The following is a 10,937-nucleotide window of genomic DNA, read 5'->3' on the forward strand; positions in this document are numbered from 1 at the left end:
AGTTGAGTTCTCATCTGTTAAAACACAGATAATCACTTGGGTAGTATAAACATTATAATGTGCAGATCAGCAGTAATAAACTGCACTTCGTAAAGGGGAAATGCATTCTGAGAAGAAATTAGTCTTCAGATTTATTGGAGAATGGTTATACATAACATCGTGATAAATAGTATAGTATCCTGTTTTGGGGTGATATTGGACCTTCTGGCATCAGTTCAGAATTTCAGAGCTGCTCCTACATTTTGGCTAGAAAGTGGTTTTCTGTCTACTTTGGCACCAGTACAGATCTTTTGTAGGTGCTTCTCACAGTCACAGTGCAGAACATCCCATCTTAATGAACATCCCTAGTCTTCCTTAGAACCTCCATACCTCGCAGTGTCTGTGTGTAGACCTGCCTCATACTCCTTCCCAAGTCATCTCTCTTCTAGACTGAGAAGGCATCTTCATTATTCCTTATAGGTCACTCCTGTCCGTGGTCATGCCGCCTTTTATGAACCTTTTCTTGTTGTGCTGTGTAGCTTTTTTTCAAGGAGAGAGGGTATGTGAAGAGATCATAATTGCACGTGTGATGCACAGAGATGACGAAGCAGACAAACCATGGCCTTATCAGGTTCAGAAACGGAAACCCAGATTTCTGTAGTGACAAGCAAGCATCCTAAACACTTAAGTGTTCAGCACTAATTAGAAAACGAAGCCACAGAACAGGTGCCACATTGCCTAATGTAATGTGCATTTTTACTGGTTTCTAATCAGTCCAAAATGCAATGAGGCTAGGATTGCCTACTGTTGACACAATCTTTGTTGTGTCAACAGAGCTGTTTGAAATGCATGGGAAATACAGACACAGAAAACAATGCCAAAATGAAGTTAATAAAATCTGGGATCTGGGCAGGCCACTGTGTGCATTCTGAGTACTGAAATTTCCAAGGGCAATCTTCCATATTAAAAAAACCCACAAAAACACTAAAAGAAGCACTGTAAATCTGTTGCTGTAGCTCTGGTGCCTCTGGAAATGTTCCCCAAGGTACTCTCCTTTCTTCTGAGGCAGATGATGACAAGAATTGAAAAGTTTGTTCTCTATATCCTAGTCACAAGAGGTACTATGAGAGGTGGACAGTGCTTCGTCTGACAAAAACTACACTGTAACATTAAACAAAAGAGCTGAAATGTTCCTATAGCTTGAACTGAAAACTGGCAATAAAAATTTTCCATTGGTTCTTTGTGAGGAACACCTTTGTTATCTTGGTATTCACCCATGTACGTGTGTGTTTCTTCACACATTTAAATCAGAGATGCTACTGTACTTGAGAGCACAGTGAAAGGCATTAGACTGCTTAATTGCACCAAGGAATCTTAAGAAGGCCATATTATCAAAGATGCCAATATTAAAAATGTGGTTTAAACCTTACTAGTTGCACACTTTAACCTTTGTAGGTTTTCTCTTTGTTTTCTGAGATAGGGAGGGAACATTGTGTTCCTGTTATATTGCTTTCCACTTTATGAAAACAACTTAAATATCTAAAAGTCCGTTTCCAGGAAATGCTACCTTCCTTTCTTAGTGTCTCAGACGGTGTCTCAGTGTTTCTTCTTCTCTTCTTCCTTTCCCTATTCCTCATTTCTTCATTTTTCTTTTCCCAGCCTACTGGCTTTACAGAGACATACCACCTTTCTAAAGAAATGAAATATTGTTTACTAGATACCTTTGTGGCCTTAGGAAGAGCTTATATTCATAGAATCATAGAATGGTAGGGGCTGGAAGGGACCTTCAGAGATCATCTAGTCCAACCCCTCTGCAGAAGCAGGTTCACCTAGATCAGGTCACATAGGAACATGTCCAAGTGGGTCTTGAAGACCTCCAAGGAAGGAGCCTCCACGACCCCTCTGGGCAGCCTGTGCCAGGGCTCCCTCACCTGAACAATGAAATAGTTTTTTCTTATGTTTAAGTGGAACTTTTTGTATTCCAGCTTCATCCCATTAGCCCTTGTCCTGTTGCTAGATACTATAGAAAAAAGGGATGTCCCGACCTCCTGTCAGCCACCCTTTAGATATTTGTAAATGTTAATAAGATCTCCCCTCATTCTCTTCTTTTCTAGACTAAACTGCACAGTAGTAGCATTTGTTGCAACTTTTCTTTCTGTGTTGAGGTTCCTGAGTGTGCTTTCCCGAAACTTGTATAACCCCTGATCGATATTTCAGATTGAAAAGGTATGTGTGTTTTGTTCTGTGAGCTGTGACAGCCAGCCCCAGACAATATGGTGAATCACTGCACAAGGCACACATGTACCAGCAAACATGAATAATGGAAAGAGAACATTCCTTTCCATACTCATTTCATATCGACATTAGTGCCCAAAGGCACTAAAAAAATGAATTTAACATTTCTTGCCCATGTCTTTTTAATGTGGCTGTAAGTATTTTCAGGAGCTGGTGGCCTAGCTCCGTGGAAAGGTACTGGCAGAGAAGTCTTTCAGCTACTTCTCTGAGCTACCTGAGCTAAAGGTGGTAGCAAGGGAGCCAACTTAATGTGTCATGTGTCTGTATTAGCATTTTGGGGAAATGATAATACTAAGTTTGAGTTGAACTGTGAGCCATACATCTTCTGAGAAAGGAGTTCCTGTTTGTAGGCACACCTTTGTTTTAGACAGAATAACCTTGCTGCCGTACCAGTAAATGCAACTCGCTTTTTTTGAGGGGAATGTTTCCTTATTTCCCTTTAAATGTAACCTGCATTTTCTTTGCTTGATGCTTTGTATTTTAAACTCCTTGAGCAGAGAAAGATAGAGAGAAAGCAAGCTATTTCTGTTTTAGGTTGAACTGGTTCTTTCATTCGTATTCAAAGTGAGCAGTGTATATTATTCAAAAGCTAAACTGAGAAGAGCTCCTTTCAGGATAAAGCCTTCAAGGCAAGTGGTATGAGGAGAGAGCATCTTTTGCTTAAAAGTACACTAGATTAATTCAGTTCCAATGAATTTAGCAAAACTTATAATTGGTCCTTTAATTGGCAGCCGTTGTTTGCCTGTTTTTACAGACCTTTGATACCTTTTAGCCAAATCTGTTGGGTGTCTCGTTTTGGGTTTCGGTTTGTTCTGTTTTGTTTTTTCCATTGCAAAAAGATATTTCAAGCTTTATCTATCCTGACTTTAGAAAGCTTACTGTACATTGGCAAAAGTATTGCTGTCACCCTGAAAACAGTAACTGTTTCTGAGAAGTCGCCTGCTTCAAGGCAGATTTACTTCCATCTCATTAAAAGGGAAATTTAAAAAAACTAAGTTCTCGGCAGTATTTGGCAATGACCTTGGATTTCAAACTAACCAAGATTCTAATGAGCTTGGTCCCTTGGATCAGAATTCTACTATCAAGCAGATTTTATGGACCTCACTGTTTCAAATCAGTGGTGCATATCTTGTAAAAGTATAAAGCTTATGAAGAATATGCAGTTCATATTCATTCACATCATCCCATCTTAAGCGGTTGTAATCATAAACCACATCTCTTAAGACCTTCCACTTCAATAAAGCACTGTGACGTGAGAATAACAGTAAGGTTGGTCGCAGTTGGAACTCCCTGAGCAATGCAGGGAACCTCATTAGAAGGTGAACATTAATTAGCGATACCCCAAACAAATTAGGCAAAAAAAATTGGTAGGTCTTTTGAGATGTTTCTGTGTGAGGTCAAACCAGTTCATATAACGGGTATAGGGTATCAGTTGTAACTGTAGGATATTTCTACACTGAAAAAGGTTTGCATGAGCTGAACCTCAAATCTCTGCAAATTGGGGGAGTAGGAAGGATATTACGTATTTTAAATGTGTTTTCCTTCTGTGATGACATTCACCAGTTCTTCATTAATAAGGTTAAAGCTCACAAATTCACACGCTTGAAATGGCACCAAGTTCCAGTACATTTGGAGATAACAAAAGGAGGGTAAATCATTTGGTTTCACAGGCATTTAGAAGCGATCTATTGTTTACACTGCAGAGTCTTACCTTTTTTAATGATGGATTGGGATTTATTTACTTCTAGGTAAAACTCGAAGGACCTGCCTCCTGCCCTCAAAATCAGCAAGTGAGCATAGCTTTAAGGACTTCAGCAGAAATCAACTGTCAAATTATCCTACGCTTCCCCTGACCAAGTCAATTGAAACTCTACAGCAAGGGGAAAAAGAAAGCCGGTTGGGTTTTGCGCATCGTGCTCTGAAGAGCTCTGTCAAACCTCCAGCTGTTACGGGTCTGAAGAAGAACCGTAGAAGTTTGCCCGTTGCTGTCTGTCGGAGCTATGAAACTCTGGATGACCCCCAGGGTGTAGATCCATGGCCGAGATCTCACTCGCTGGATGATCTCCAGGGAGAATCCAATCCTAACCTGCAGGACGTTAGCAAGGAAGGAGGTTCTTTGCCTCAGGCTTCACCGGATATAGCAAAAAAGGCAGCTGGCTGTGCCCTGCCACCTCAGTCTCTTGGAGGCAGCCATATGGTGGATGGCTTGATGGCTAAGCAGGGTAAAGGAGCTGCTAGTTCTCAGAAGGGAAGAGCTAAGGAATTGGACTGCTCCGTAATGGAGACTGCAGGTGGAAAGCCTGCTCCGTTCCCCCTGAAGAACTGTGAAGCTCATGCCTTAGTGACACATCGTGCAACAAGGACGTCTCTGGAAATACAAAGTAAAGGCTTTCGTGACCTTGCACGGGCTGATTATGCTCCAGTCCTCAAGGGAGGTCTAGAAGCTGAGCAAAAAGGCACAAATGAGGCAAGAATGCAACCAAAAAATCCTTCTCAGCCGCCTCCCGTCCCTGCCAAAAAATGCCGAGAACGCCTTTCTAATGGATTATATCACCCTTCCGTGACCACAAGTGGGAACCACTCGAGTCTAGAAGCACCATGTTTGCCAGCAAAAAAGACCAGCTCGTCCACTCCCATTACTTGTCACGAAGTACCTGTCCATAGGACATCTTCTGAACAGGAGCCCAGTGCCCCTCCCAGCCCACTGCCACCCTGGCTGGCGGAGCTCCCAGAGACTGCTAGCGTTCAGCAGCATGTGATAAAGCTAGGTCCTGCTTCAGCGAGGAAAGTCTCCTGTAGCAGGGGAATGGATCTGGAAACAGTAATAGAAAACAAGTTGCAGTCTGAAGACATTGATCTTACTGAAGAACCATACTCTGACAAGGTAAGTGGGGGATGTTGCTTCAGCGTTTCTGTTCTACTAGCATTCCAAGTGATAGTCTTTCATTCATTGTATCAGGTGCATTTTTATGAGTAACCAGTCTAGGTAAACCATAAATCACTGGGACATTAGATATTCCATAACCGCATTTGTCTTTACCATCACGCCTTGTGTCTAAAGTAATTCTTTGTGTTATGGGGGGACTGAGACGTCCCAGACTGATTTTGAACCTTTGTCTTTTCAGACCACTAGTACCTCAGTGGCAGTGGGCATGGAAATGTCTCTGCCTCTGCTAGTGTGGGGAAGCAGAGCTGAAAAAGGAAGTCATAAGGGAATTTTAGGCTTCCTAGGAAGTCTGAACTGATAGCATAGTGATTGGGACATGTTTTTGAGAATGAAGGAGTACTAAGGTTCAGTCCTTCCTTTAAGGGATTGCTTTTTTAGTTTTCATGGAATCTCAAGAGAAAGCTCCTTCTTGTCCCCATCCTGCTCTCTCTTCATGTTTGCATTGAGTGGCCTGTATTGACACATTTCTTTCATCTGTCCTGTCTCCTTTGTGTCTGGCCTGGACCATTCAGCATGGTCGCTGTGGCATTCCGGAGGCTTTGGTACAGAGGTACTCTGAAGACTTAGACCAGCCTGAAAAGGATGTTGCCACAAACATGGACCAAATCCGGGTGAAGCAGCTGAGGAAGCAGCATCGCATGGCAGTGAGTATTTCCATAAACCTGGTTTTGATATTTGTGAGGAGACTTAAAAACAGACAGACTACTGGTAAAGAGAGATACCTGTGAACACCTGGTAAAAAAGTGTTCCCAGTGTACACCCAGTAGGTACAACATAGGTAGGGATATTAAAGGGGCAAGAGCTACCTCCCCCTATCCCAAAGGAGGGCAGTTGAAAAGAAAACATGATAGCTTTTTCTCTTGACTGAGTAATAGTCTTGAATGTGGTAACAGACTTGCTCACTGAGGGTGGCATGTCTTGAAATCTGAAAGGTTTTATTCTCCTTTTTGATTTCTTAAATTACCCCATTGTCCAGTTCTCCTTAGGAGAAACAGAAAGGAGAAAACCATCCAAAGCTTTACCTCTGTCTGAGGAGATAGTAGGCAAAATTGCTATTCTCTTACCCTCCTGAGAAATTCAATGGATTGCCCTAGAAAGTCCCTTCACTGGGTATTTTTTACTGTTCTCAGAGTAACTCACAATGGCACATGAGGGTCACCCAAACAGACAGATACTGCCCGCAGCATCTGCATTTCCAAAATTGTTGCTCTAGCTCCCGTGGCAGGTGATCTTAGCCTTTCAGCCCACACCATTCTCATACCAACAATTGTGACATGAGAGAAGTTGAAACTTCTGCTATGAAATTCTAACAGTTTGGAATAAAAAGGAAAAAAAAAAACCAACAAAAGGAGGCTTGTGGTAAAAGAATCCAGTTGTGTTTAACATTAAGGGTTCTTTTCTTTTTCTTCCTTTTACTGTCCAGATTCCAAGTGGAGGGCTCACTGAAATTTGCCGAAAACCTGTATCCCCTGGACTCATCACTTCTGTATCTGACTGGCTGATTTCCATTGGTCTACCTATGTATTCCAGCCTGCTCACAGAAGCAGGGTTCAACACACTGAGCAAAGTGCCTTCTCTGTCACAAACTTGCCTTCAAGAAGCTGGCATCACAGAGGAAAGGCACATAAGCAAGCTCCTGGCAGCAGCAAGACTCTTCAAACCTCTTGATCCAGAGGCAATTTAACATGCTCCATAATGTGGCATTGCTGCCTGGTCAAGAATCCACTGCTTCTTCCTGCACCAATATTGCTCTAATTCACGTAGCTAAAGGGATCAAGGAAGCAGCTCCCAAGGACAGGCAGATATCTTCTTCAAAGGATATGAAATGTTTCTGTTGCTGTCTTTAGCAACTGAATGAGAAGAGAAGCAACCACCAGGTAACACAGATGTGGTACTTCCCTCCCACCTCAATCCCCTGTAAAGTTTTCTTATTTCTTAAAATGCACAGGGTTGGCCTGAGACTCAGACAGCTTCACAGAATTAAGGGACCCTTGCACACTTTCCTCAAGTTTGTGAAAGCTGTGCTAGCAATAGGCCCTGTTTCTATGGAGAGCTCCTTAGGTTGGGGGTCTTCTAAACATCTAGGTTCCAGGTACCTGCAGTCTGTGCTAAAGACTGGGTACAAGCGAAGGTGCAAATTCCAGTAGAAGCTGCTTGGCAAATGCCTTCTGTTTATTTTAGCAGTCTAGAGCTAAATCCCCCAGGTCATCTTTGCTCTTGCTCAGTGAAGGTCCCAATCCACCACACAGCCTTTAGCTAGGCCAAAGCCAAGCGAGTGGAATTAATTGTCAGTACAGTCCGTCGGTCATTACAGAGTGACTAACCTGCAGAGAGTCTGGAAGCCCCTTTTTATTTGTACAGAGCTGAGGTCATTTGTATAACTGCTTTCTAGCAATCAGCTTTTTATTTGCCTTAAATAAGCTTTTAAGCAGTTACCTAGCGTTCACTTACCAGTATTCATCTTTCCCAAGCCTTGTTTCAACCGGTCACCCTTAATCTGCACTTAGGGTGATTTCCAGCTGAAGTAGCTTCTATAAAATGCCTCATCATAACACCTTCTGTCATAGAGATGCTTTTACAAATGCAGGGTTTATGCTAGGTTTCGGTTGTCAGGCTAACTTCTTGTTCACTACAGCCTGCATTTACTAAACTGCTCCAAGATATACTGCCTTGTATATATGTAACTGCTTTTTGTTTTAATCATATTCTGTGTACTGTGTTCTGTTGTCAATCATTTTGCTGCAGCTTTGACTTGGTATCCTGACCATATCGATTCCAAACAGTGGGTTTCTGCAAATGAAAATTCACTTGTGGGAGACACAATGCATCGAAAAAGCAAATTGTGTCCCACAGAAATCATCAGAACCAGTAATTCCGTTGCGTGGACTGAAAAAAAAAATCCTGTGGTAGTCCATGAATTACACTGTGATTTTTACAGCAGTTGGTATCCCTCGTGACTGTGTTAATGTTACCTCTCACCGGAAGAGGGCATTGTTCTGGCATGTGTGGTGAACCATTTTTCCATGATGTAACGATATTTTTCTGCCTAAATCCATGTAAAACATTCCATTCACATATGTGGCTAATGACAGATTTTATTTTTCTATATGGGTACACATTTTATATACCAAATATAGATGATCATGAGTAGCACATAACTGGCTTTTTCTTTGGGGGTCTATAAATGGTGTCTCCTTTAACTACTCGTAGCACAAACGCTCCACGGAAGACAGAGCATGCTTACTCTGGCAGGTAAAGGGAGATGGTATGGAAACCTGGGCACAGGCCAGGATGTGTGGCTGCTTCCAATATCAGTTCTGACATCAAGTTATGTACAAAACCAGCCAAGGCACTTCACTGTTTGGTGCCTAGCCTAATATTGAGCTAATGACACTTTTCCAGATAAAACGCTCTCAGGTTAATGAATAAAAAATTGTGGTTACTCCACTATTCCTTACTATATATGGTCCTTTTGTGGTCATGTTTTAAGTCAGGTGAACTATGCATTTTACTGCAGGTGAATTCATTTGGCTGCGGACAGAATTGACAGGTGTTAGGTTTACTTCCCTTGATTCATGTTTCACCACTGTCTACTGAACACTGTCATGTGAAGGCAACTAAATTCACTGGTGTAACTTGAAATTGTTCTCAAGCAAAGCTCCTCCAGATCTGTTTCTGTAATGTTGTCTTTGGTGTGTGGATAATCAGCATGTATGACAGCATCAGGAAACGTACAGCAGAGGAGTTTTGCACAGCTGGTGAAAATCTGAAAAAGAAAAGGAAACTGTCTTTTTAATAACAATGATTTGTCTGTTTTTCCTCTCTGAGGAGCACATGGAGACTAGCAATAAGCAGGAGATGGAAAGAGTATTGAGATTTCCTGGGATTGCTGGCAGGGGCCAGAACTGAGAAGAAGTAGACAGCAGCTGTATTGGAGCAAGGGAAAAGTCCAAGCTGGCGATATGCAATAAAGAAGGAAATACATTTCCCCGTGTTGCAGGGAAGGCAAGTCACAGAATAAAGCTCCTCCCCTATTAATTGTTTTCCTCTCTCTTAGTAAGGGGAGGAGATTCATGGAAATAAGATGAAGCTGTGTGCCAAACACTCTTTGTAAATCCAAAAACCTTTAAATCATTATGTAGCCCAGGGAAACCAAGTCAGGTTCATCAGGACTAGAGTGAGCAGTTTGAGATTTGTGAGTTTTAGTAGTTGCTTTGTTTTTCTTTTTAAGACTGTGCTCTGTGGTCTTACTTGAACTACCATTTTAGTTTATGTTTTAGTCTAAAAAAGCCTTAAGCTTCTCAGCATTTGAGCTTCCCTGCTGCGGTTTCAGTGACTGGTGGTGTTCCCCAAGCAGATGAGGCGGTGTGGTTGGAGAGCCATAACCTCTTACATTTCCTTGCAACCATTCAGTTCTCTTAAGCAAAAGTTTGCTCATTAATTCTTGGGAAGCGAGAAAGAAACCTGCTGCTGGAATCCTAATCTGCTCTGCTCAGGCTAACGATGTTAAGTATCTATCCATTGTACCATTGTAACTCAAACAGCTATTTATCAATAAAAGCAGCAAGCCCAAAATATTACCAAATGCCATCGGAACCGTAAGCTTTGATCAATCGCCCTCTGCTACTACCCAGGTGGCAAGGACACCCGTGGTTCCCTGTGCTCTCTTGCGAGCTTGGCTTTGATTGCAAACTGGGAGCGTGATCAGAAGCATTAAGCATTGCATTATTCAAGCAGGTCATCATCTCTAAGAGCAGCAATAGTGGTCGATTCACCAAGTCACAGCTGTGCAGTCGTACTGTATTATTTTTAGAATAAATAATACTTTTGGTCCAAGATACTTTTATCTTTAATTGACATCCTTTGGGGAATCAAAACCGTCGAGCAAGTTATGTAACAACTAACAAAGTTGCACTTTCTGTATATGAAATCAATATTTAAATAACTTATTTTTCTCCATTTGCTGTTCTTAAATGATGTAAGTAGCTGTAATATACCAGTACTCAATATGTCCTGCAATTTGCTTCAACCCAAGAAAGCTGTGTATTGTAAAGAAAAAAAAAAGAAAAAACAAATTATGAATGTGTAAAGATTATTGTGCTGTTTCATTTAGAAAAAAAATGGTTGACAAAAGGGTTTTCCTGTGTATCAAAACTTGTCTATAATTATGTCATACTGTTCATAGATAAAAAGTAAATAAATTTCCTTGGTCTCTCTCTTTTCTTTTTGGTGGTTTTTAATTTCAGTAACAGACCTTCTATTTACTGATTGAGTAGCTGTGTCCAGCTATTTAATTTCTTTGCTTTTATCCCGGGCCCTCTCCCTCCAGGTTACCAAGCCTCTAGTTCTTCGCCTTGTCAGCACTCTCCACACATATTTACAGCAGGAGAGAAAGGTTTAAAAAAAGTATGAAAATCCCCGATAATCCAGGACTAGAAGCATCCCTCACAATGTGATTGTGTGGGATGTGGATCATCACTGTCCGAATCTTCTCTGTGTCTCATGAATGTCCAGTTCCTGGGACAAGGGAGGTGTGTGTGTGAGGGATCTTCCAGGTCTCCTTTTAGAAGTTTTTCCACTTCACAGTATTGTAATTAAAAATCGGTGGAACCACAAGTTCTGGAGTTGAGTTACAGCTCTTGCCTGGTTTCTGAGTGCCACTCCATTTTGTTGGGCTGATGAGGTGCATCAAACAGCTGTGTCTCCCGAGCAGTCA

General features: G+C 41.7%; 1 protein-coding gene across 6 annotated transcripts in view; it reads left to right on the forward strand.

Moving 5' to 3' along the window:
* The window catches only part of SASH1 (SAM and SH3 domain containing 1), a 558,296-nt gene extending 547,868 nt beyond the window's left edge, over positions 1 to 10,428 (forward strand). For all 6 annotated transcript variants that reach the window (XM_061991675.1, XM_061991677.1, XM_061991678.1 and 3 more), the window contains 3 exons: positions 4,023 to 5,158; positions 5,734 to 5,865; positions 6,645 to 10,428. In XM_061991675.1, the coding sequence (XP_061847659.1) occupies positions 4,023 to 5,158; positions 5,734 to 5,865; positions 6,645 to 6,905 (1,529 nt within the window). In that variant the 3' untranslated portion in view covers positions 6,906 to 10,428. The remainder of the gene's footprint in view (positions 1 to 4,022; positions 5,159 to 5,733; positions 5,866 to 6,644) is intronic.
* The last annotated feature ends 509 nt before the right edge of the window (positions 10,429 to 10,937 follow it).

Source organism: Colius striatus, chromosome 2 (assembly GCF_028858725.1).
Source record: "Colius striatus isolate bColStr4 chromosome 2, bColStr4.1.hap1, whole genome shotgun sequence".
NCBI classification, from domain to species: Eukaryota; Metazoa; Chordata; class Aves; order Coliiformes; family Coliidae; genus Colius; species Colius striatus.